The sequence below is a fragment of the Xenia sp. Carnegie-2017 genome, unplaced genomic scaffold, assembly GCF_021976095.1.
Source record: "Xenia sp. Carnegie-2017 unplaced genomic scaffold, XeniaSp_v1 HiC_scaffold_18, whole genome shotgun sequence".
In the NCBI taxonomy this organism is placed as follows: domain Eukaryota; kingdom Metazoa; phylum Cnidaria; class Anthozoa; order Malacalcyonacea; family Xeniidae; genus Xenia; species Xenia sp. Carnegie-2017.
In genome coordinates, this window is record NW_025813480.1 from 619,503 (window position 1) to 641,611 (window position 22,109).

The 22,109-nt window shown below is 35.1% G+C and overlaps 2 protein-coding genes across 11 annotated transcripts in view; both read left to right on the forward strand.

Moving 5' to 3' along the window:
- Nucleotides 1-1,229, forward strand: part of LOC124437873 (serine/threonine-protein kinase/endoribonuclease IRE2-like) — a 29,868-nt gene extending 28,639 nt beyond the window's left edge. For all 9 annotated transcript variants that reach the window (XM_046987823.1, XM_046987831.1, XM_046987828.1 and 6 more), the window contains one exon: nucleotides 311-1,229. In XM_046987823.1, coding sequence (XP_046843779.1) covers nucleotides 311-922 — 612 coding nt within the window. In that variant the 3' untranslated portion in view covers nucleotides 923-1,229. The remainder of the gene's footprint in view (nucleotides 1-310) is intronic.
- A 554-nt stretch (nucleotides 1,230-1,783) lies between these two features.
- On the forward strand, nucleotides 1,784-15,361 carry LOC124437876 (serine/threonine-protein kinase/endoribonuclease IRE1-like). 2 transcript variants are annotated; one of them, XM_046987834.1, is made up of 4 exons: nucleotides 1,784-2,229; nucleotides 12,972-13,051; nucleotides 13,464-14,170; nucleotides 14,528-15,361. In XM_046987834.1, the coding sequence occupies exons 1-4, from the start codon at nucleotides 2,063-2,065 to the stop codon at nucleotides 15,146-15,148; spliced, it is 1,575 nt and encodes a 524-aa protein (XP_046843790.1). In that variant the 5' UTR covers nucleotides 1,784-2,062; the 3' UTR covers nucleotides 15,149-15,361. The 2 variants fall into 2 exon arrangements, with proteins under 2 accessions (XP_046843790.1, XP_046843791.1); XM_046987835.1 differs by lacking the exon at nucleotides 1,784-2,229 and adding an exon at nucleotides 11,051-11,148.
- The last annotated feature ends 6,748 nt before the right edge of the window (nucleotides 15,362-22,109 follow it).

Consider the following 22,109-nt stretch of genomic DNA (forward strand, 5'->3'; position numbering starts at 1 on the left):
ATTTGGTAGTGATAATGATTTTACCTCAATTTTTTTCTGTACCTCGATTTTATCGTCATATAGTGTCAGCCTATAAATTTAAATAGAAATAAATTAATTTTTGATAAACGTGTTACAGTTACAATTGTATGTTCCTAATTTAGGTTGCTTTTAATACATATGTATGGCTACAATTCCATTTGGAGAACATTTTTTAGATTTTTTTAAGCTGCACATTTATTGTTGAGTTCTGCAAATCGCAAATAAATTTAATCTTTAAGGTTTTAGTATCCACCACTGACTGTTTATGACAAATTTTTTTTGAAAATAGAATGCAGGAATGGTGGCTTATTATGTTGCAACAAAGGGAAAACATCCTTTTGGAGATGAACGGCTTAGACTGGACAACATTTTGAAAGGAAATCCAGTTGGCTTGGACGAAATCGAGGATGCCACGTTCAAAGACCTTTTATCGTGGATGCTACAGCTAAAACCTGAAGACAGGCCATCTGCCAATGAGGCGTTAAAACACCCTTATCTACAATCAGAAGAAGAGAAATTTAATATGCTGTGTGATATTGGGAACCAACTGAAGGTGAAACATTCACAAGGTCAAAATTCTCCCACTTCAGACGTTCATAAGCAGTTGCATGGTTCCACAGAATGGATGAAGCGTATCGATGATGAAGTCGTCAAAGATTTGATCAACTTTGAAGTAAACGACAGTATAAAAGCTCCAAAGTACGAGTCTACATGGGCAGGATGCTTAAGATTTATGCGAAACGTTGACCAACATTGGCAAAATAAGCCTCGTCCGCATCTATCACAACATGTGAAGCAAGGCAATTATAAAAAGTATTTCCTGCAACGTTTTCCTGAACTTCCTCTTCTGGTGCACAAAGTCATTAGGTCACTGGAAAACGAAATCTGTTCACAAGAATAATTAAGAACATCGTGCATTTGTTCAGGATTTGTTTACACTATCTACTCATAAGTTTTATTGTCTCGCTTTTAAATTTAATGACTTTTCATTTAAACATTTTCTCACTTGATAATGGAGTCTTATAATTAATTATGTAATATATACTGTGAAAAATTGTAATCTCCGCAAATGGATATGATTACTTAAAAAAATTTATAATGGGACTTAAAATATTACTATTTCGAATGTATAGTCATGTAGTGGCAATGTATCCCTCGCAATACATGGCATTCATCTTGTTAAATGAATTAAAATTGTATGTTCGTCATTCGTATTTTGTTAAATATATACATGGCTGTGACTGAAAATTATTTAGATTTTTGAGCGTTGGAGATTGACCTCATCGCAGAGTACAGAGAGGAGTTAAGAACCAGGGGTGGATTGAAACTACGTCACATTCAGCACGCGACGTAGTTAAATTCTTCACAGCAGCGGGAAAAATTAATCAAATTTTAAATGCCCCTAGTTCAAAATAAAAGCAATTTGCCGCGTGTGGAACGAAGTCCGTTTTGTCGAAAGGACGAAGAGCATTTTTCTATTCGTCTTTTGCAGGTTCGAGTCTCATCTCGGTATGGTGTAGTTTGTTTCGTTGTGTGAATAATGATCATGAATTCTTTATCCGAAAATTAATTAAATTTTTTCTGTCCTCACAACGAAAGCATTAGAAAAATAAACATATTGTCAGGGTTAGGGATAGTATTATGAGAAAATTGTGCAACAACGTGCATTCACTGAGCAATGTTATTGTTTCCAAGACCTGGATTAAGATTGGGATTAAGGGATCAAGTGGCTAAAATAAATTATATTTCACTTGCGGGAGAAATACCCATAGCTAACCCGCACAGAGTCAGCACGCCTTAAATTGTGCTGAATTTGGAGACTAAAATCTGTCTCTTGATTGGTTTATTGCCGTTGTGCTGACTAACGAGCCGCCGTTTTTGCTGAAATGTTCAAGCGGTGTTGTGCGAAATTCAGCACAGATTGAGATTGTTGATAGCTGAGGTTTTATCTTTGAGCTTCAAAACCAACGATTTTAATGAGAAGCATGGCATCTTTCACTGATCGAGTCGAAGATGCTTTTACGAGGAAAGATGGGACTTTATGGCTCAACTCTACGGAGAGATGTTGGATTGCCTGAAAGTCAACAGCATTGTTACCAACGATAATTTGTTGGATCGTCTCGGTGTTGATATTTTCCGAAATATCAATGCCGAATTTTACATACCGCAGAGTGCCAAGACAAAGAACACAAATTTGGTTGCCTTAAGGTTAGAAAACTTATGACATGTTATGCATGCATGCTTACACAAGAATATATAAGCAAATATAAATTGACTTGATGTGATGCCCGATGGATTTGTCATTTGTGGTTTATTTATGTGATTCAAAACAAAACAAATTTTCGAATTTCGATCATATTTAAAACGTTTCTATTGATTTATTTCTTGATGTGTTTAATAGTATACTTAAGATAAGATATACAAAATGAACTGAAGCATAATATTTGAAATTTACATAACATTATTTCAGATCTGCTACAAATGGCAACTGCCTCTATAGTTCATTGTCAATTCTGCTTGTTGGTGACAACTCTGTGGTGACTATTTTGAGGCTCATGACCTCTATAGAATTATTTTTATATGCTGATTATTATGCAAACATCCATGTTTTTCAAATCTTTTTGAAACTCAGCATAACAAACACTTTGATTCCATCTCAAGCATGGTGGCCATGTCAGTCTCTTTTGAAGCTATTGATAGTGCTGGAAGTGGTTGTTCTGTTGCTGAACTGGTCAGGGCAGAAGCTGTGTTAAATGCAAAAGATATGGCATGGACTGGGTTTGTTTGTTTGTTGGCACTCTCTTCAGTTACATCCTGTAGCATTTTTTCTTACTATCCTGACATATACTCTAGTGCTTATAGGTGGAATTTATTATTTAACCAAAGAATTGAACCTCGAATTCGATCTAGAGCTTGTGCTTCCACTAGTAATTATTTGCGAGTTTTGTTTTGCTTTGAAGGTTCAGCTCCTCAAGCAACTGCATTCAAACACAATCACTATGTGCCTTTGATACTTGGTGGGAAGGGAACTAAAAGAAAGGGAAGTAGTCACTTGTCACAAGCTAAAAGGCCCAGTATACAAACAAAGTTGAGGTTTACACCTTCTGGTCCTACTGAGACAACCATGACAACTAAGGCTCATCCATATGGTATATCTCACAGTAGCACTTTGGGTTCTTGTGATGCTTCTTTTATTTCATCTTCTACCTTGCAATTACCAGATAATAAAACTGCAAATGCTGACTTGCCTAGAAATCCATATGATGTTGGTTTTTATAGAGAAAAGGTGAGAGGTATGGAAATTCATGAAATTGAAAAACTTGTGAAGAATGTATTCGTACCTCATGAATGCTATGAATTTCCTAAAACTGTTGATGCAAATGGTCGCAGTAGGTCCTTTCGACATGATTGGCTGAAGGATTATCTTTGGCTTTCGTATTCTCCAAGTCTTAATGGTGCTTTTTGCTTACCATGTGTTTTGTTTGGTGATAGGTTTCCAAAACAGTCGAATTAAAATATTTTTTCAGAGCCATTAACACATTGGCCTGATGCTAAAAGTGCAATAAAAGGCATATAAGTACATCATCAGGTCTTCATGTTCACACGGCTCTTCTTAAGGATATCTTGGATCAGAGTTCGGTAAAGCCAGCCAATAAATGTCATGATTGACAGTAACTTAAAAAAAGATTTCAGAGAATAGGAAAAATTAGTTCCAGTAGTTGATACCATCATTCTTGCAGGTCGCCTTCAATTACCACTTAGAGGTCATCGGGATGATTCTCAGTATCATCCTGAAGTTGGTGAATATTCTGAAAAGCATGTTGGTAATTTTATTGAATTATTAAACTTCCGTGTGCAGGGGACACCATTTTGGAATCCCATCTTAAGCATCATGATAAAAATGCCTCCTACATCTCTAAAACTACTCAGAATGAGTTAATTAGGTGTTGTGGTCAATTCATCACTGAACAGCTTCTAGTTGAAGTAAAAAAGAGCAAGTTTTATGCATTGATTGCAGACGAAACATGTGATATTTCTAATAAAGAACAGATGTCTTTGGTTTTGCGTTTTGTTGACGAGGAGTTCAACATAAGAGAAGAATTTTTTCGTTTCATTCATTGTAGTGAGGGTATGTCTGGGAAGGACCTTGCATCTGTGATTTTGAAATGTTTAAACGAAGAGTTGAATTTGAACATTCAGGACTGTCGTGGGCAGGGGTATGATGGCGCAGGTGCTGTTGCTGGATGCATTAATGGTCTTGCTGCAAGGATTAAGAATTTGAATGAGAAAGCCATTTACACACATTGTTTCAGTCACAGATTAAATCTTAGTATTTGTGGTACTTGTGCTGTTCAGTATGTAAGAAATGTTTTGGAACATCTGAAGGAAGTTGCTAACTTTTTCAACTCTTTCCAAAGCAGACAACTAATTTTGGAGAAATGCATTAGAGAGCACTGTCCTGATTCTGCAAACAAGAGATTGAAAAGTGCTTGTAAGACAAGATGGGTTGAGCGTATTACTAGCTTAGATACTTTTGAAGAACTGTATGTTGCTTTTGTTTTTCCTTTAAAGAAATGATTTTTTACGTCGAAGGCAAGTGTAATCGTTAGACCTCTAGTAAAGCTTCCCCTCTGTTACATCTTTTGACATCTTTTGATTTTATTGCAGCACTCGTAATAACTAGATGTATTTTTGATCTTACTCTTCCAGTTACTCAGTTACTTCAGTCTTCTAGTAATGATATTGTTGACGGTTTGAACTTGATAGAGGCATTAAAAATAATGTCGAAAACTGTAAGAAATGAGGTCGATGTTTATCATGCTAACTGGTAAAGTATTGCATCGACGATGGCAGAAAAGGTGGGTGTTAAGGAGAAAAAACCTAGAACTTATGGTCGTCAGGCAATTAGAAGTAATGTTCGGTCTGAATCTGTATCTGATTACTATAAGAAAACAATACCATTCCTTTAGCTTATCACTTGTGTTCTAAGTTAGAAAAAAGGTTTGATTCATCAGCAACTAGCATATATTATGGCTTGTTTTTAATTCCATCCAAGTTACTTTTGTGTCTTTCTTGTGGCGTTTCTTGGAAGGAAAATTTTTATTCATTTTCTTCTTTGTTCTTGGATGATCTTCCAAATCCAAAGGCTTTAGATGGTGAACTTGATCTCTGGCAGAAATACTGGGAATCGTCTTCTACAACTTGTCTTCCTGAAAATGTCTCTTCTACTTTAAAGTCAGTAAATTTTCCAGGTTTTGAGAACATAAAAGTATTGTTAAAGATCTTAGGTACTATTCCAGTCACTTCTTGTGAGTGTGAGAGGTCGTTCTCTGCTTTGAAGACTAAAGAACTATACAAGAAGTACTATGGCTGCTGACAGGTTAAATGGTCTTGCTTTATTGTATATTCATCAGGACATTAATCTAGATATAGAAAAATTATAGATCTTTTGCAAAAGACAAAGAAGAATTGAACTAGCTTTCTAGTTCGGAGTGAAAGTTCTTCATGCCTTTTTTAAACTCTTGACTGTAAAGATGACTGCCGCTAACCTCAGTCAATATAAACACAAACAATCGTTCTCAGGACTTTACTTACCTGGACGATCGAAATCTACAAACATTTTTTTGCTTTTTTTTTTATTGACAACTTCATTTGATAAATTGACATAAAATCGTTTGCATAATAATCAGCATACAGGTATGACTAGACCATTATAAAATGAAATTCCATATTGATGAAGCGTAAAGAATTTTTTTAGGCTAAGTTTGTAATGAACCAGGCCGTCCATGTCGGAAGCCCTCAAAGCATATTTTTTGGCGAGTTTCCTAGGCATGCTGATGAGCTCTGATGTTGAGCGAAACGGTCAAAAATCGATAATTTATGAGCAAGAATGTTAGCTCATAAAAATTTTAGAAGACCAGCTGCAAAAACGCAGGAAATAGCGTTTTTCGCAATACAATTTTAAAATTTTACCGGGGGGGACATGTTCCTGGACCCCCCTAGAAAAGTCGCGCTAACGGTGCGACATTGTGCCTAAGTTCATATACGAAGCTGGATCCGCCCCTGTTAAGAACTGGATAACTCCAGTCATATGATCTATCCAACATCCAATCATCAATATATCTTGCTACAAGAAACAGTCTGATGTTATTATAACTGTATGTTGTGGACATTTAAATGTAGTTGAATTCTGCAAATAGCAAATAAAATCAATTTTTGACGTTTCAGTATCCACCGCCACTAACCATGTAACTGTTATGATGTTTTTTATTGATTTTAGAATGCAGGAATAGTAGCTTTTTACGTTGAAACAAATGGAAAACATTGCTTTGGACCTAAACGGTTTTTATTTTTTCGTAAATGTTTTCATTATGAAAGCTAGTTGATATTGGCAAATAGTTGAAGTCAATTATTTAAGTAACACTTTATGCAATGAAATTTGTCTAAATTATTTAATGAAATACAGATTATGTTTTTTACTTCATTCCAAAGATTTGAGATATTTTTTGACAAATCTTCCTTTTCCCTTTTGCTTTTGATTATTGGCCATATCCAAGCTGTTTGTACACCTGCCACATTTCAACATCATATCAAAATGCTTTATTAATAATTCTCCTCTTTGTAAATGGAAAACACCCATAGATTTTCCATATTCCATTCTAAAATAGGAAGATTTTTCGTTCGCAAGCCTGTTATGATCATTCTCAGTCCTACTCGTGTTACAGTTCATTACCGTTCGCATCAAATTATCTCGAGAGCTATTTAAGATATCGGCAAAATATACGCATAGACCGCAGTCCTGTGTTTTTCTACTGTAGAAGCCCAGCCGGGCATTTCTACGAAGTTGACCGACATTTCTTGCTACTTGGAGTGGACGTGGATGAAATCAAAGATGCGACACTAAAATCAGAAGACAAGCCAATAGGAATGATGAAATGGTCAACGGCAGCCAGTAAACGAATTAAATATACAGCAGCCAGTTGCGCAGCCATGGAGCATTTTTAACCCTGTGCTGAATTGAGCTCCGTTAAGTGAGTTTAAACTTCAGCTCAGTCTTAATACAAATCATTCGCTATATAAAACGCGCGATTATAAGCCAAATTTTCTACCCTGTGCTAAGTTCAAGCCCAATGCTGAAATTTCAACCCCGTTTTAGCTAATTGGGTTAAAAATGCGGCTCCAATTAGGGGCTGATTACAAAAGCCCGGGTAGCCGTGATTCAGCCAAGCGTTAAGTGATTTTAACAAATGGAAACAATTCAATACTTGTCATCAGATAAATCTTCTCGAGCAATTTCACAATATTCTGATTTAATAACTATACCTGTAACATTTGAAATTAAAACAACCAATTTGGCCTAATTTTAGAATTACAACAGGGATGAATTGCGGCATTTAACAAACAGTTCTAATTTATAACGTTGAAGTTTTGGCCCCTATCAATCCCTCGAAAGAGCAGATCGTGGTGTGGGGCAAAAGTCATTTAAAGAAACGATATTATATGCGTGTGACATACGTAATGATAAATGAGCAAAGCAAGTACGCACCAGAGTACTAGGGGCAGTTAGTGACGTTCATGCTGTTGATGCCAGATACCACTGGGACTGCTGACCAAATTTCATGGCACCACGACAAATGTCCAAATGTGCAAATGCAAAAGAAAGTCAGAACAAAGAAGACGAAGATGAGGCTTTCCAAACTGTTATAGATAAGATAACATCCGACTACTCCCAAGTTTGGAACTCTGTTGAAATTTACAATATATACATTTCTTACAGTGGAACCCAACTTTCTCGACGTAAACTTTTGGAAAATCTTAACAATGCCCTTTGTAAAGATTTCTTAATCCTGTCATCTCCTGGAGTTGCATACATTTTTCGGGAGAAAGCTTCACAATTTCTTAAAGTCGTCCAGGAAATTGGCAGCGCTGATATAAATGGCATTGCTGAGCGTATCGTTTCAGAGTGTAAAACTCTTAAACCTGACAATGAAACTTACTACAAGACGTCTGTGGATAAAAACATTGCTGCCGAAAGCACAAGCCCTACGTTGTTGCATGTGTTATCCTATATCTCCATTAAGTTGATTAATACTTAACCTACAATACTTATTGGCAATATAGTAACTAGCAGTTTTTCTGACCGGCCAACTTCCCTTCAAATTTTACGCAATCTTCTTGCGAGAGAGAAATCCCTCATATCGAAGTTGTATGATTTTGGAGTCACTTGCTCATATAATGAAATTTTGAGGTTTAAAACCTCTGCTGCGGTGGCAGCCTTAGACAATTGTAAAGTGACGGGGATTTAAAATGCTTCCCAAATTTTGTCCAGGTGGTGGCTGATAATTTTGATGCCTACATTTCATCCCAGAATTGCCAGCTATCTACACACGCTCTTGCAATGCTACTGACACAGACAAAATCCACTGATCAAAGCATTAGTGCACAGAATATCCACCGTCTCAATAAACAAGAAATGAAAGATAGCATACCACGCGACATTCAAATTCAAAATTTTCATGGCCTCATTAATTCAAATTCGACAATGCCCGAATGTGCTGGATTTAACACAAATTTGGCGCGTGAACAAGGTCAGACATTGAATCCTGCAACTAAAGCTGTATTTCGATCCCTGATTAACAATATTCCCTCAAATCCAAACACAATGATGACTGCTATGGTCGAAGCAAAGAAACTTGTTATGCAAACTGGCCAGGATTACACAGCTTTACTTTTGATCAGCAACTATATCGAGTAATGGCAAACATCCTTTTGGCGTCTCCGCATATGTTCGAGAAATTCATTCCGAGACATTGAGGAATGCATATGCTCATGGGTTTTGTTGGATGCGTTGGATCACTGATGTCTGATACGGGTTTTAAAGAGATCCTTCAAGCGGCTTTTGCAAGTGTTAACCGTAAGCTTTCTGGTAAACGATTTCCTCAGAATGTCCGGGCTCTGCGAATGCTTGCAAAGGAAATTTTACAAAATGTTATGAAAGATATCCAGTGCTCTGAGCACTTGACATTGTAAATGGGAGAAAAGGCAGAGAAAAGAACGACAACCAAAATTTTGGTATAAAATTTCATTAATCCAGTGTTCATCATGATGATGTTTGTTCGTGCAGAAAAAGAGGGTGACTGGTCTTTACATCTTGGAGCAGTGGAGGCTATGATGCCCTACTTTTTGCGGCTGGGCATTTCAACCACGCAAGATATGGTTTATATTATTTGCGCTCAGTGTAGCGTCTTCCGGAAGAACTTAGAGATAGATTTATGAAAGGGAAGCATGTAATAGGACATAAGCCTGGTTTATGGAATGGAATTTGGTCGGATATATTTATCGAAACAACGTTTATGCGTTATGGTAATGGCCAGGTGGCTATTTTGGTAAAACTTTGAACCTTTCAGCAATATCTCGTTGGGAATTTAGTCTTCATATTGCAGCGATCTGATTAAATGCGCATCTGAAATGAAAGATGAAGAATCATCATCAAACGATGTAGCTACCCATAACGAAGAAATGCCAGCACGTATATTTTCAGATACAAAAGATCAAGAGAAATTGAGAGTAAGCTGCAATTGAGTATTGATCCACTAAATCCAGAAAGCCATTGTGAGAGTTTATTTAATATCGTAACTGGCGAAATTGCTCCAGAATTCGTCAAGATAGATGAAGCTGTGCGTCTTGGAAAGAATCAAAATTGTTCCATGAATGTTCCATTACGATTCGTGTGTTTTTATCATATATGAGTCATAACATATCATTATAATTTAAAAATCTGGATATGACTGTTCTTTGTCAAAAACAATGACCTTCTTTTTAAAATACGGTGAAAGATCAGGAAATAAATGTAAAAAGAAGTCATAAAAACAGGTATGACTGAAAGAGTACATTTAAGCAATAGTAAAATATGTTTTTGTTATCGGGTTAAATTACAGTAATTTAGAAAATGTTCATATGGCCTTTGTCAAAATCACCACAAAACCCGACAATCTCTCGTTCACAGCATTTTTTATTCAGTCAGTGGAAATGTTCAATAACAGCCAAATAATAAAATTTTAGATTCCTCTTTGCTTTATATGATCTTTGTAACTCATTTTGTATCTACATTTCTACAACATAGCATGCCTGTATCAGTATGTATTATTTTCATAATTTATTTAAACATGTGCTAAAAAGCGGAGGTGAGACAGTTCGGATGGCTGAAATCTAGAAATAGAATGTGTCAGCCAATATATGAGCTCGTAAATTAGATTTTCACCAAGGGTGCCAAGGGGACACTCTTAAAATTATGAATTTTATATTTTGTAAAGATACAAGAAATGCAAAAACCTGTTTGGGGTCCTTCACAGCGACGTTCTGTTTTTAAGTGGCATTTGGCAACCGGACTATAATTAGAATTTGAATTTAGTTAATTTAACACGCACGATAAAACATGCAAGTAAACAGCCATGTTCATGTCAAGAACGCTGGTCAGATTAATCACCCACATGCCACAATGGCTACTCCATTTTCCCATTCTCTGGATGAACGAAAACGTGTAGTAACTGTAACGTACGGAGCAAATGCCACTAGCAAGCTGCTGTAGACCCAATTTCACTTTATATTTTCTTTACAACCCGCTTACAATAATTCAGTAATTTTCTTATTTACACTTCTTTATTAACACTCTTTTGAGTAAATTCTCTAAGTAACTTATACGTCTTTTTATGCACATGCACTACTCGTGTTACGGACGGTAAGACTTGTATATTATTTATTAACACAGGATCATACACGTAGCCAGAACAATAATTGGGGGTGGGGGCATATTCATATAGATTAATTTTATAATCCGTAATAACAAATTTTATCTTTACGATAGAAAACATGCTCAATTGCATGCGCATATAAAATTTAAATAAAACATTTCCAAATTCAATATTCACAAATTTTATTTTCTCTCCACCCACCCCCTCCCTAAGGGAAAGTATAGTTTTTTCCAGCTGTGATCTTTGGAAATGCTTCCATTGTTAAAAGATTATTTACATACGCGATGCAAAACAAATCATTCGTATTATTTTGATAGTTGATTCTCATCAGACGAAGCAAAAACGTTTAAGTAGTGGAACAAGCACTGAAATTATTGTAAGTTTTATTTGTATCGTATTCTCTTTATGATTAACACTGGTACGCTTTGCCATAAAAATTTGCGAATTCTTTCAGTATATGTAATGACAATGTTCAAATTCCATTGCGTCAGACGTTTGACTTAAAGGTCACAAGTTTGAATTTATATGTAGTTTTAGTCTCTTTTTAATTCTCCATGTCTAAGATTATATTTTTAAAGGTATAGATTTTTACAATTAGCTTAAAAATTAGAAAAAAATCAGTCAGACAGCAAGTACTAGAACAATTCCATACCATTGGGCTGGGATGTTCGATTGTTACTCACTAATATATCGTTATTCTTATAAAATAGCGTTACAACAAGACTATTTTAAAGTTCTTATTATTTGGGCAACTTTGTTAGCGTGTATATTAAATATTTATTTTGTTCATGAGTCAAGAGACTTGAACTACGTAGGCGGGAATGGACACGCAAGCAAATTTTTCAATAAAAAACAAAATTCATAGGAAGATTGCTGTTGGCGTTGTTTAAACTATTTTCATCAGCTTATCATTCAGATCTTGACAAATTTCCGTTGGTACTTCATGATGATTTGGTTGAAAACTGGTAATCGCTAGAAAACTCTGTAAAACTGAAATTACATGGATTATTATGCAGCATTTCAATAAATACGATATTCAAGTTTATCGTTTCCATTTTTTCGTCTGTTTAATGTTTCAGAGGAAAAAACTGTGAATGTTAAGTACATCATAACTGAAATAAATATTACTGAAAGATTGCCGATAAAAATTTCGTATAACTTATCTTTGAAAAGTGAAAATATTCAAAGTTACCGGTTCATTAAATGCACCATGCTAAGCAAACACAAAAGGGAAAATTGAAGAATGATGAGAATATTAAAATGACTTGTTCTCTCTCGTTCGAATTTGTTTGCAATATGAATACGATGTGAATAATATATATGTCGTAATCAATTATTTCAAGTGTTATTAAATATAGATAAATAGATTGCAATGCAGTTTTCAAAAGCTTAGCCTGTCTTAAATTTAATCGTTATTGCTGATACCTGTATCTAACATCTTAAATTATATTTTTTAGAAATTATTATTTTCCTATCCAAGGAAAAACAAGTTGCTTTTCTTTCTGTCATAATGATGATTAAATGTCCAAGCGCTTTGATAAGAAATTTTTTTGGAAATTTATCTTGTTTTTTATAAAATGAAAGCAAAAACAGGATTTTAATAAAACGAAAGCAAAAACAAAGAAATAAAATTGTCAAAACCAAAAAGATTAAGATACACTAAATTTAATTATTTTTATGATGCTTCGTTTTTGGTCAAAAATTATTTTATATACTGTTTCAATATAAGATGTCTTTATTTTGACATGTTTAAAACATGTTCAAAAGTATACCTTTTGTATTTCTTAGCTACCACGTTTGATCATGAGCAGCGCTGACTACATCGTACAGTACAAAATTCTTGTATATGCATTCCACACACATCTTTATAGAAGTTCATTTCACTGACTTCCACACACTCAGTTCAACCAATAATTTAATAGAACTACCGCAGGTTTTTTTCTTGAATTTATGTATGGCACTTTTCATTAATGAGATTATTTCTTCCTGAATTAAAGACTGGACATTTCTATAAAGCTATTTGCATCATTAAAGACAGAAGTGATGTTTAATATTTCAAATTGTATATTTTAATGAGCCATGTATACATTAAACACGTGGTGAATATAATGACTGTTTCATGATGTAGCTTTTAAAACATCGCATACAATTATCGTACCGTCTTTGATTAGTAAATTTTTATTTGTATGGATTTTTTAGTTGTAACAATTTTGCCATTCAAATGGATCCAAGCCACAACTTCTCAGAAAGTCTGGTCAAAAACTCAAGCTTTTCAGAAGGTAACCTTAAAAACATTAGATTCTTTAATTCTCCGAACTCTTTTCACCTCGACAGATGCTTTCATCTTTGATTTTTCAATCTCAATGTTTCCGCATTTAAAGTGAAAAGATCCTGACGTCCCTCAACGTCCTTTGAACTAAATATCCCTCATCCGTGTGTTTGGGAGCAGGGAAATACGCTGTTAATACAAATAAGCTCAAAACAAGGCAAACACGTTGTTCTGTTTTTATGCTATTATTTAGTAGCTAAATATAAAATTCAGTTCACATTAACGTTCAAAGCGGTGTAGGTATTTCAAATCTTGTCTAATAGCCACATTTTCTTGATGTGCGTATAATTAGAAAATTAAATTGCTTCTTGATACATTGATTTATTCCTTTTTAAATAGTCTACTTTACTTTTTAATTCAAGAATTGCTGTCTCAACCATGGAAATGTTATGATAAATCAATAATGCACCAGCAAAAGTTCAGAATGATGGAGGAATATGGGCATAAAAATCCAAGAAAAGTTAAACTTGTAAATGGTGTAAAGGTTATTTGTTCTGAAGAGTTTTTGCTTGGTAAGGGAAGTGATGGAACTCGTGTTTACCTTGGACTCGGAAAAGATGGTTATGGAAAAGCAGTAAAACGATTGCTTCGAGATAACTGTGCGGAGTTAGCAGAACGAGAAAAAGATATTTTGAATGAGTTGAATGCCAAGCGTTCAAATTATGTTGTGAATTATTGGTATCTTGAAGAAGAACCAGGCACAGATTATTTGTATTTGATACTAGATTTGTGTGAGGAATCGTTAGAAAGTTTTGTGAAATCTTCTACTTTGCAATATCTTCAAAAAGCACTTCCTAAAATTCTTAAGCAGATTTTAAAAGGTTTAGCAGATCTTCACAGCGGTCAGCGTCCTATTCTTCATCGGGATTTGAGACCCTCGAACGTTCTTCGAGATGTGGATGGAAATTTTTTAATTGCTGACTTTGGTATAAGTCATATGTTATCTGATGAAACTTCGACACATCGGAGCATACAAAGAGGAGCTAAAAATTGGATAGCTCCAGAGTCATATGACGTATCAGATGCATCAATTGATAAAGTTCGTTACAAAAAAGAGTCTGACATTATGGTAGGTTCTTGAAGTATAACTAGACGTCCAACTACAGCTCAATGTTGTGTTTGCATTTGAATGTTGTATTTGGTAGTGATAATGATTTTAAATACAATTTTTTTACCTCCATTGTACAGTCATAAAGTGGCGAAATACAAATTGTACTGTATAAAATATAAAAATATGTATATGTGTGATAATGAATTGTTGCTATTGCCTTGTTGGTTTTACGATTGTATGTCTCTCATTTAGATTGCTCTAAGAAATTTATGGCTACGATTATTAATTGGAGAAAATTATTCTGATTTTTTTCGAACTGAACTTGTATTTTCTGCAACTAACAAATAAATGAACTCCATTTTTTATTGAAAATAGAATGCCGGAATGGTGGCTTATTACGTTGCAACAAAGGGAAAACATCCTTTTGGAGATGAACGGCTTAGACTGGACAACATTTTGAAAGGAAACCCAGTTGGCTTGGACGAAATCGAGGATGCCACGCTCAAAGACCTTTTATCGTGGATGCTACAGCTAAAACCTGAAGACAGGCCATCAGCCAACAAAGCAATGAAACATCCTTTTCTAATGTCAGATGACGAAAAATTTGAAATGTTATGTAAAGTTGGGAACCAACGACCGATTAAAATAAATGATGTCAATTCAAGTGTCGTTCAACAATTGAATAGCGAACCCTCCGATTGGAAAAGTCGAATACATCATGATGCCTATGATTATTTTTGTACGGATAAGGTGAGTGGGAAGATTGTTAAATATGGGCCTTCATGGACAGATTGCTTAAGATTTATTCGAAATTGTTGCCTGCATTGGTATGATAAACCACGGCCAACACCACAACCTGAACCACTTGAAAAGATTGGCGATCCAAAGGATTACTTTCTTGAAACATTTCCAAGTCTTCCTGTTTTGGTGCATGCGGCTGTCAGATCAAATAATGAATGGAAAAACAAACCAGAACTCAAAACCTTTTTCAATTGAAATAACACGAATCAATATATAAACATTTTACTGACTGAAAATTATGTTTGAGAAATGTTTTTATAGATGTAAAATAAAAACACTCTTCATTATTAAGTAATGCATTATGTAACATTTGTAATAAACTCTTTCCATTGGCATGGTTATAATTTTGGTAATTAGATTTAAGGATAAAGGAATATAACAATTAAAATCGACATTGGTGTTCACCGATATGATTGACCAAGGACAAGACCACTACAAAAACTATTTTATAAGACTGGCAAGCCAACGGAATCTTTTTTCTCAGGTCAAATGACGAATTGAAACAAAGCACAACATGAACTTAATGATGATGTAATTGAGGAAATAACGAAGAAATATTACAACTATCTTCTCTAAACTCTTTTCTATTTCTAAAGTTGTAAACATTGAAAATTGATGTCTTCGCACCAATAGACCATATGCCTTATTAATTTTTAATGAAAATGCGCGCTGTGCATTCTGGTCTTAGTAGTCACGCTGCTACGGTAAACCAGTGGAGTAGCTAGCGATCTGGCTGGTCGGGCCCAGCCCCACCAAATATTTTCCCAAAAATGAAAAATTTGTTTTCTTTAAAGTTGGATTTGCGAAAATTTTAAATTCTGCGACTCTTTTTGGAATAATCCACAGTCTATTAGTGTAATATTTGTCAAATTGCGTCGTTATTAGCAAAATTATCATATTTTTAAACGTTACTTAGCAACAATGACTAGTGCATTTCTAGTGCCAGGCATTACGCAGTTTAGTCGGGCTCTGAAAATTCAGCCCGACCAAATAGTAAAATCTATAGTGGGATTATCTGCAATCTGATTGGTTGACAGCAACTGAGCGAACTCAAATGCGCTGTTTCGCAACATCTAGTCGGGCTCTAAAAATGGGTGTAGATAAAAAGCGGGCGCGGACGACGGACGCGGACGCGGACGGCGGACGAAGAAGTAAGACGAACGTCTGTTTGTAACGAACGTCTGTTTGTTGTGGGCGGGAATTGCAAATGATTTATTGTAGGAGTTTGACAGTAATTTAAACGAGCTTTATCTTTCAGGATATATTTTTTGACTTCATTATTTAAAGCAATTAAACATGCATATTTCAATTTCAGTCAGTCATATAGAGTGTAACGCAATGAAACCTCATTGTATTTTTTTCGTGTTTTGTCAATGGCATTTCACTCATGTTGGCCTTACGTGTGTGAGCCATGCTTTTCCAATTTTAAAAAAAGTCAATCTTATATTACTCAAATCATACGATAAAGAAAATATGTTTTAATTGAAACCATAAGTAAGTAAAAGCTTTGCATGCACTTATGCAAAGAATGTCCTACAGGTAATTTCCTTTTTAAAGATAAGACAAGAATATTTGTTGAGGTCCCACTTCTCTGAAATTTGACAAACGGCAGAAATCTGACGCAGGCTCTAGCCGACAAGTCAAAACATAGCAATAGAAATATCGTCGCTAGGTTAGTTTTCCGTTAATCTTTCTAAAGAGCTAAATACAAGCTCTTTGTTTATTTGCTTGAATCTTTCTTTTTGCAATGCGTGAGAAACTATAACGCTAGCGATTCATCTATAAAAGAAGGATGGACTCATGTTTTTCAATATAACTACCGTTCGTATCTAAGGATGCAAGTAATTATTTCTATCACATAGAATTACCTCAGTGACTTAAAGTTAAAACGAATTGTGTTAAAGAAATGTGGACCAGCAGAGAAGTGGGACCTCAACAAATATTCTTATCTTATCTTTAAAATTACCTGTAGGACATTCTTTGCATAAGTGCATGCAAAGCTTTTACTTACTTATGGTTTCAATTAATACATATTTTCTTTATCGTATGATTTGAGTAATATAAGATTGACTTTTTTTAAAATTGGAAAAGCAAGGCTCACTCACGTAAGGCCAACATGAGTGAAATGCCATTGACAAAACACGAAAAAAATACAATGAGGTTTCATTGCGTTACACTCTATATGACTGACTGAAATTGAAATTTGCATGTTTAATTGCTTTAAACAATGAGGTCAAAAAATATATCCTGAAAGTTAAAGCTCGTTTAAATTACTGTCAAACTCCTACAATAAATCATTTGCAGTTCCCGCCCACAACAAACAGACGTTCGTCTTACATCTGCGTCCGCCGTCCGCGTCTGCCGTCCGCGCCCGCTTTTTATCTACACCCTCTTTCACTGTCAGTTGCATAATTTTCTGTCCCGAATTTATAACATGTATATCAGCAGTCGGTCTGTATTCAATTAACCATCTCTGAATGAAAACACCGTCAAATGCCTTAGCATTATGGGCAATTGCTGTAAAACCTTTATGTTCTCTTGAAAATAAGAAGGAACAAAACTCGTTCAATGCGTTGTAACCCTTGAAAACAAATTCTGTACCGTTTAAATATTGTGCAACAGCAAAATTAACCACATGTTCTCCGGTTGAAAAATTTGTCTCAAAATCGTAAAATATTAGACTATCATTCTTGGGTTTTGGGTTTTCCGTTTGCATGAAACATAAATGATCATCAAGTACAAACTTATTGCATATATGACATACAGTTTCCCCACAGCGATGTTCGTTTTGTCTGTCTTTGTCAACTATAGATGAACACATTTGACATCGAAACGACTTGTCACACATTGATGGCAAGTCAACCCTTTGGACCGACGCGATTTTTATGACGATTAAAACATGCAGTAGAGCGACAAATCTTGAAACAATCCGAACACATATGTTTTTCATCTGAAATCTCAACGCAGTCTTTTTGTCTGCACGTTTTACAGACATTATAACAAGGGTGATTTAAACCATTTTTGAAGAACTGAAAGCATTTGTCACAGTAGAAACGTTCACCGTGGAAAGCCGGAAGTTTCGCAGGGTTAATAACATTGTAATGATCACCTTGTTTGTATAAAATAAGCTTCTTATTTTGGCGGGGTCCCTCGTAAATGACTGTATTTCGAGCATTAAAATCAATAACCTGAATTTGATAATCTAATAGAACCCCTTGAAACTTCGACAACTCCCGTAATCCACAAGGTCCATGGGAAATATTGGCCTTCTTGTATAATTTCAAAGCTTCTCGCTTCTGAATAGCTTTACCCTGCTTAAATTGTTTGAGTTTTGGATTCTTGTCCGCTATGGCCTTTGCAACAACAAGAGCGCGAGCACAGCAGAAATTATCCATATTTCGTATAGTAATAATTGACTTTTTAACTAGGCTGTCTTTGCTATAATCTAAGACTTTTAATGAAGTAGAATGTTTTTTACCGGACCCTGTCGGCTGTCTTACAGCAACAACATCAACAGTAAACAACTGGTCCAAAGGGATGTTTTCATTACTCTGCAAAACTTTCGTTATTTCGGACATCACCCGGTTTGAAGTCATTTGAATTGCAGGCAACAGTTGCGTGCTTATGGGGGACTTGAGTTCACTCGAGCGGATCATGATTCGCATTCTGTCTTCTAGAGGTGTGACTAAATCACACGCCTTCTTTACCTGCGTGGAAAAAAAAGAACATTTTCTTGATTTAAGCTATGTGAGGGAAAAGCATGAAAATAGAGAAGTATTTTTTTTACCTGATCAATTGTATTTGCAAAAAGTTCGTGTAATTCATTAACAATATCCATAATCTTGTACACTTTATCATCTCTAGGTCTTTCCATCGTAGCCCTGAAAACACACGCTGATGCACCAAACTTTTTCACGTGTTTTTCGGATATCTTCTCCATATTGAAGTGTATTGTGTCTTCGGAGAGATAAGCCAAACGTTCATCTATTTTTTTCAGCAGCTTGAACGTTTGTTCTAGTAGCTTGGCAGTTTTTCCTTGCCAACGTAAGACTTTGCGTAAGTCCGATATTGGCTTAACCAATTCTTTCTGGATTTTTCTTATAAGACGTCTTGCTTTCGCATTTTTACGCTCAGCACGTTTCTTCAAACGCAGGTCATATGAATCCATATCAAAACAAATTAAGAAACTACTATTGATCACTCTTGGTAAAGCTGACCTGATATAAAATAGATCCAACCTAGCCCTTCTCTTATAGTACTTTACCCCCTACAGAGATCGTCATTGCGCATGTCATGATGTAATAAGCAAAAAAATAGTTTTGAAATTTAAATTCATACATAGATTATATTGTAAACACATCAAGATTATATGGAATTTAAAGTTTTAAAGTTTGTAAACTATGTCTTTGGACATCAGTTTTCTTCATCATCGGATGAATTTTCCACAATTATTTTGGAGCGCTTTGATTCTTCAGCTTTTGTTACCTTAGTGCTCGACTCTCTTTTGGGCGCTGATGGTTTTTTAGTTTTTCCAATGCCTTTCATGGATTCGTCAGCCCAATGAAAGAGTGAACATTTCTTTTCACTTGCCATATACTTGCAACGAAAGTAGGGTCTGCCAGGATTGTTGGCCGAGTTCGATACCCACAGACATGCAAACACATGGCACTCGCAGAGTGGAAAACGGTTCGGCTTGAATTCCTTCAGCACATTCTTATCGTACACGTCTATAAGCTGCAAGTACTTTTCTTTGGGCGTGAATAAATTACATTTTTCTTTGGCGCACTTTAAGAAGACGCGGCCCTCGTTGGAAGTAAAACGTTTCAGACCGCCGTTTTTGCAAAAGCATCTGTGCTTCTCAATAGAAACCATTTTCTTCCTTGGTTCTTTTTTTCTATCTCTGGCTGCAAAACGTTTGTCGAATTAATGCATATGATCTGCAGTGCTTGAGTTTTTATAATGTCCCAACGACTCCATTTTGTCGGCATTTTTTCAATTATTTGATTAAGGCTTCTTTTAATCATATTTCCGTCAAATTTTTTTCCCATGAAAAATACCAAAATAGTAATCCTACAGTTTCATAAATATGTGGACTCTAGCTGTGCTAGCCGGTTATAATTACCTCAAGGATTAAGTTTTGTCTACATTTTTTTTTAATTGTTTGATTAAGGCTTCTTTTAATCATATTTCCATCAAAATCCTTTCTCCATATTAACGATACGAAAATAGGAATTATTTAACTTTGCAATGCGCAGGTTCTGGCTATGTTTAAGATTTTGTTCACACGTAGCCGGGTATTTTTCAAAAAACGAGGTATTTTTCTCTGTTTTGTCCTCAGGTCCATACATAACGATTATAATTACCTCAAGGATTAAGTTTTGTCTACATTTTTTTTAATTGTTTGACTAAGGCTTCTTTTAATCAAATTTCCGTCAAAATTTTTTCCCATGAAAGTACCAAAATAGTAATCCTACAGTTTCATAAATATGTGGACTCTAGCTGTGCTAGCCGGTTATAATTACCTCAAGGATTAAGTTTTGTCTACATTTTTTTTAATTGTTTGATTAAGGCTTCTTTTAATCATATTTCCATCAAAATCCTTTCTCCATATTAACGTTACGAAAATAGGAATTATTTAACTTTGCAATGCGCAGGTTCTGGCTATGTTTAAGATTTTGTCCACACGTAGCCGGGTATTTTTCATAAAACGAGGTATTTTTCTCTGTTTTGTCCTCAGGTCCATACATAACGATTATAATTACCTCAAGGATTAAGTTTTGTCTACATTTTTTTTTAATTGTTTGACTAAGGTTTCTTTTAATCATATTTCCATCAAAATTCTTTCTCCACACGAATGATGAAAAATTTCTTATTGCTTGTTTTCATAGTATGGTCACCTTTGGTCACCTTTCTCCGCTTTCTCCTGCTCAGGTAGCGGGTCTTTGCCAGAGACCCAGTTCTATGAGACTTCTCCAGGCTGCTCTGTCCTGGGTATCCTCTTCTTTGACACCACATAGCTGCATGTCTCTCCTGATGGTATCCTTCCACCGATGCTTTGGGCGTCCTCGTTTCCGTCTCTCCTCCACTTGCATCTCATAAACTCTCCAAATGTCTACATCTTCTTCACGCAGGCACACATGTCCGAACCACTGCAGTCTTTTTCTTCTCATCAATTTCAGTATACTCATGACAAGTAAAAAATCAATGACAAGTTAAAAATTGCAGAGATAATAATTGTTAAGACTCATAGCTATAAATTTTAAGACAGTTATGATACATAATATTTTTTCCAAACCAAAACTAACAATGACCTTGCACGTTATTTCACAATCTTAATTGGAGGTGTTTGAAATACATTAGGCCTGCATACATACGAGTTAATTTACTGTTTTAATACTTTAATGCCTTCATTCAATCTGAAACGCACGCTTGCCAAGGAAATAATCGATCCATTGGAAAATTACTGCTCACAAAAGAGCCTATGTAAATAATGTGCATGTAAAAGGACTCATGCCAAAGTCTTAGGCAAAAAATCATCAGTCAACGGCGGAGGCAAAGAGAGCAAAAAGAAACAACAGATAGAGGAATGGCTACATCTCAAACAATTAGACCCATTTTGAGTAAGTTGAATTGGAATACAATTTCAATGTTAGATATGACTTTAGAAAATTTAAGTTGTGATTTTGTTCATTGTTTTAGGCCAATGTGAACACTGCAAACTATGGCTGATCTGTCCACCGAGCTGCGGCATAAAGTACATTTATCTTTGGTAGAAGAGAGGCTTGTGGAATGCTTGCCATTTCCATATCCCATATGCTTGTAAGTCAAATAATTAATATGCTTGCTGAATGTTGTAGTCGTGTTTTTTTTTTATGTAATGTCCATTGCGTTATACTCTAGATGTTTTGACGAAGAAGTCGACAGATTTCTCGAAGATTTTTTTGAGTATGTATTTTTATAATTCTTTATCTTTTGAAAATTGATACAGTAGAACAGTCAGTAAGATTGATTTCTTTTTATTTCAGAGTGATCGTTGCTAGTTTTTTCCAATAAAATAAAAAATGTTTTATTTCAATAAAATTTATTTAAGAATATCAGTCTCATGTTCTAATTTGTTCTTTTTTTCTGTCAAAAATATTTTTCTCCAATCATTGCA

Coding starts and splice junctions, on each gene's coding strand:
- LOC124437876 (XM_046987834.1), top strand. CDS start 2,063: ATGGCTCAACTCTACGGAGAGATGTTGGATTGCCTGAAAGTCAACAGC. Junction 2,230..12,971: donor ACAAATTTGGTTGCCTTAAG/GTTAGAAAACTT, acceptor TGGATTTTTTAG/TTGTAACAATTTTGCCATTC. Junction 13,052..13,463: donor AAACTCAAGCTTTTCAGAAG/GTAACCTTAAAA, acceptor TTTTAATTCAAG/AATTGCTGTCTCAACCATGG.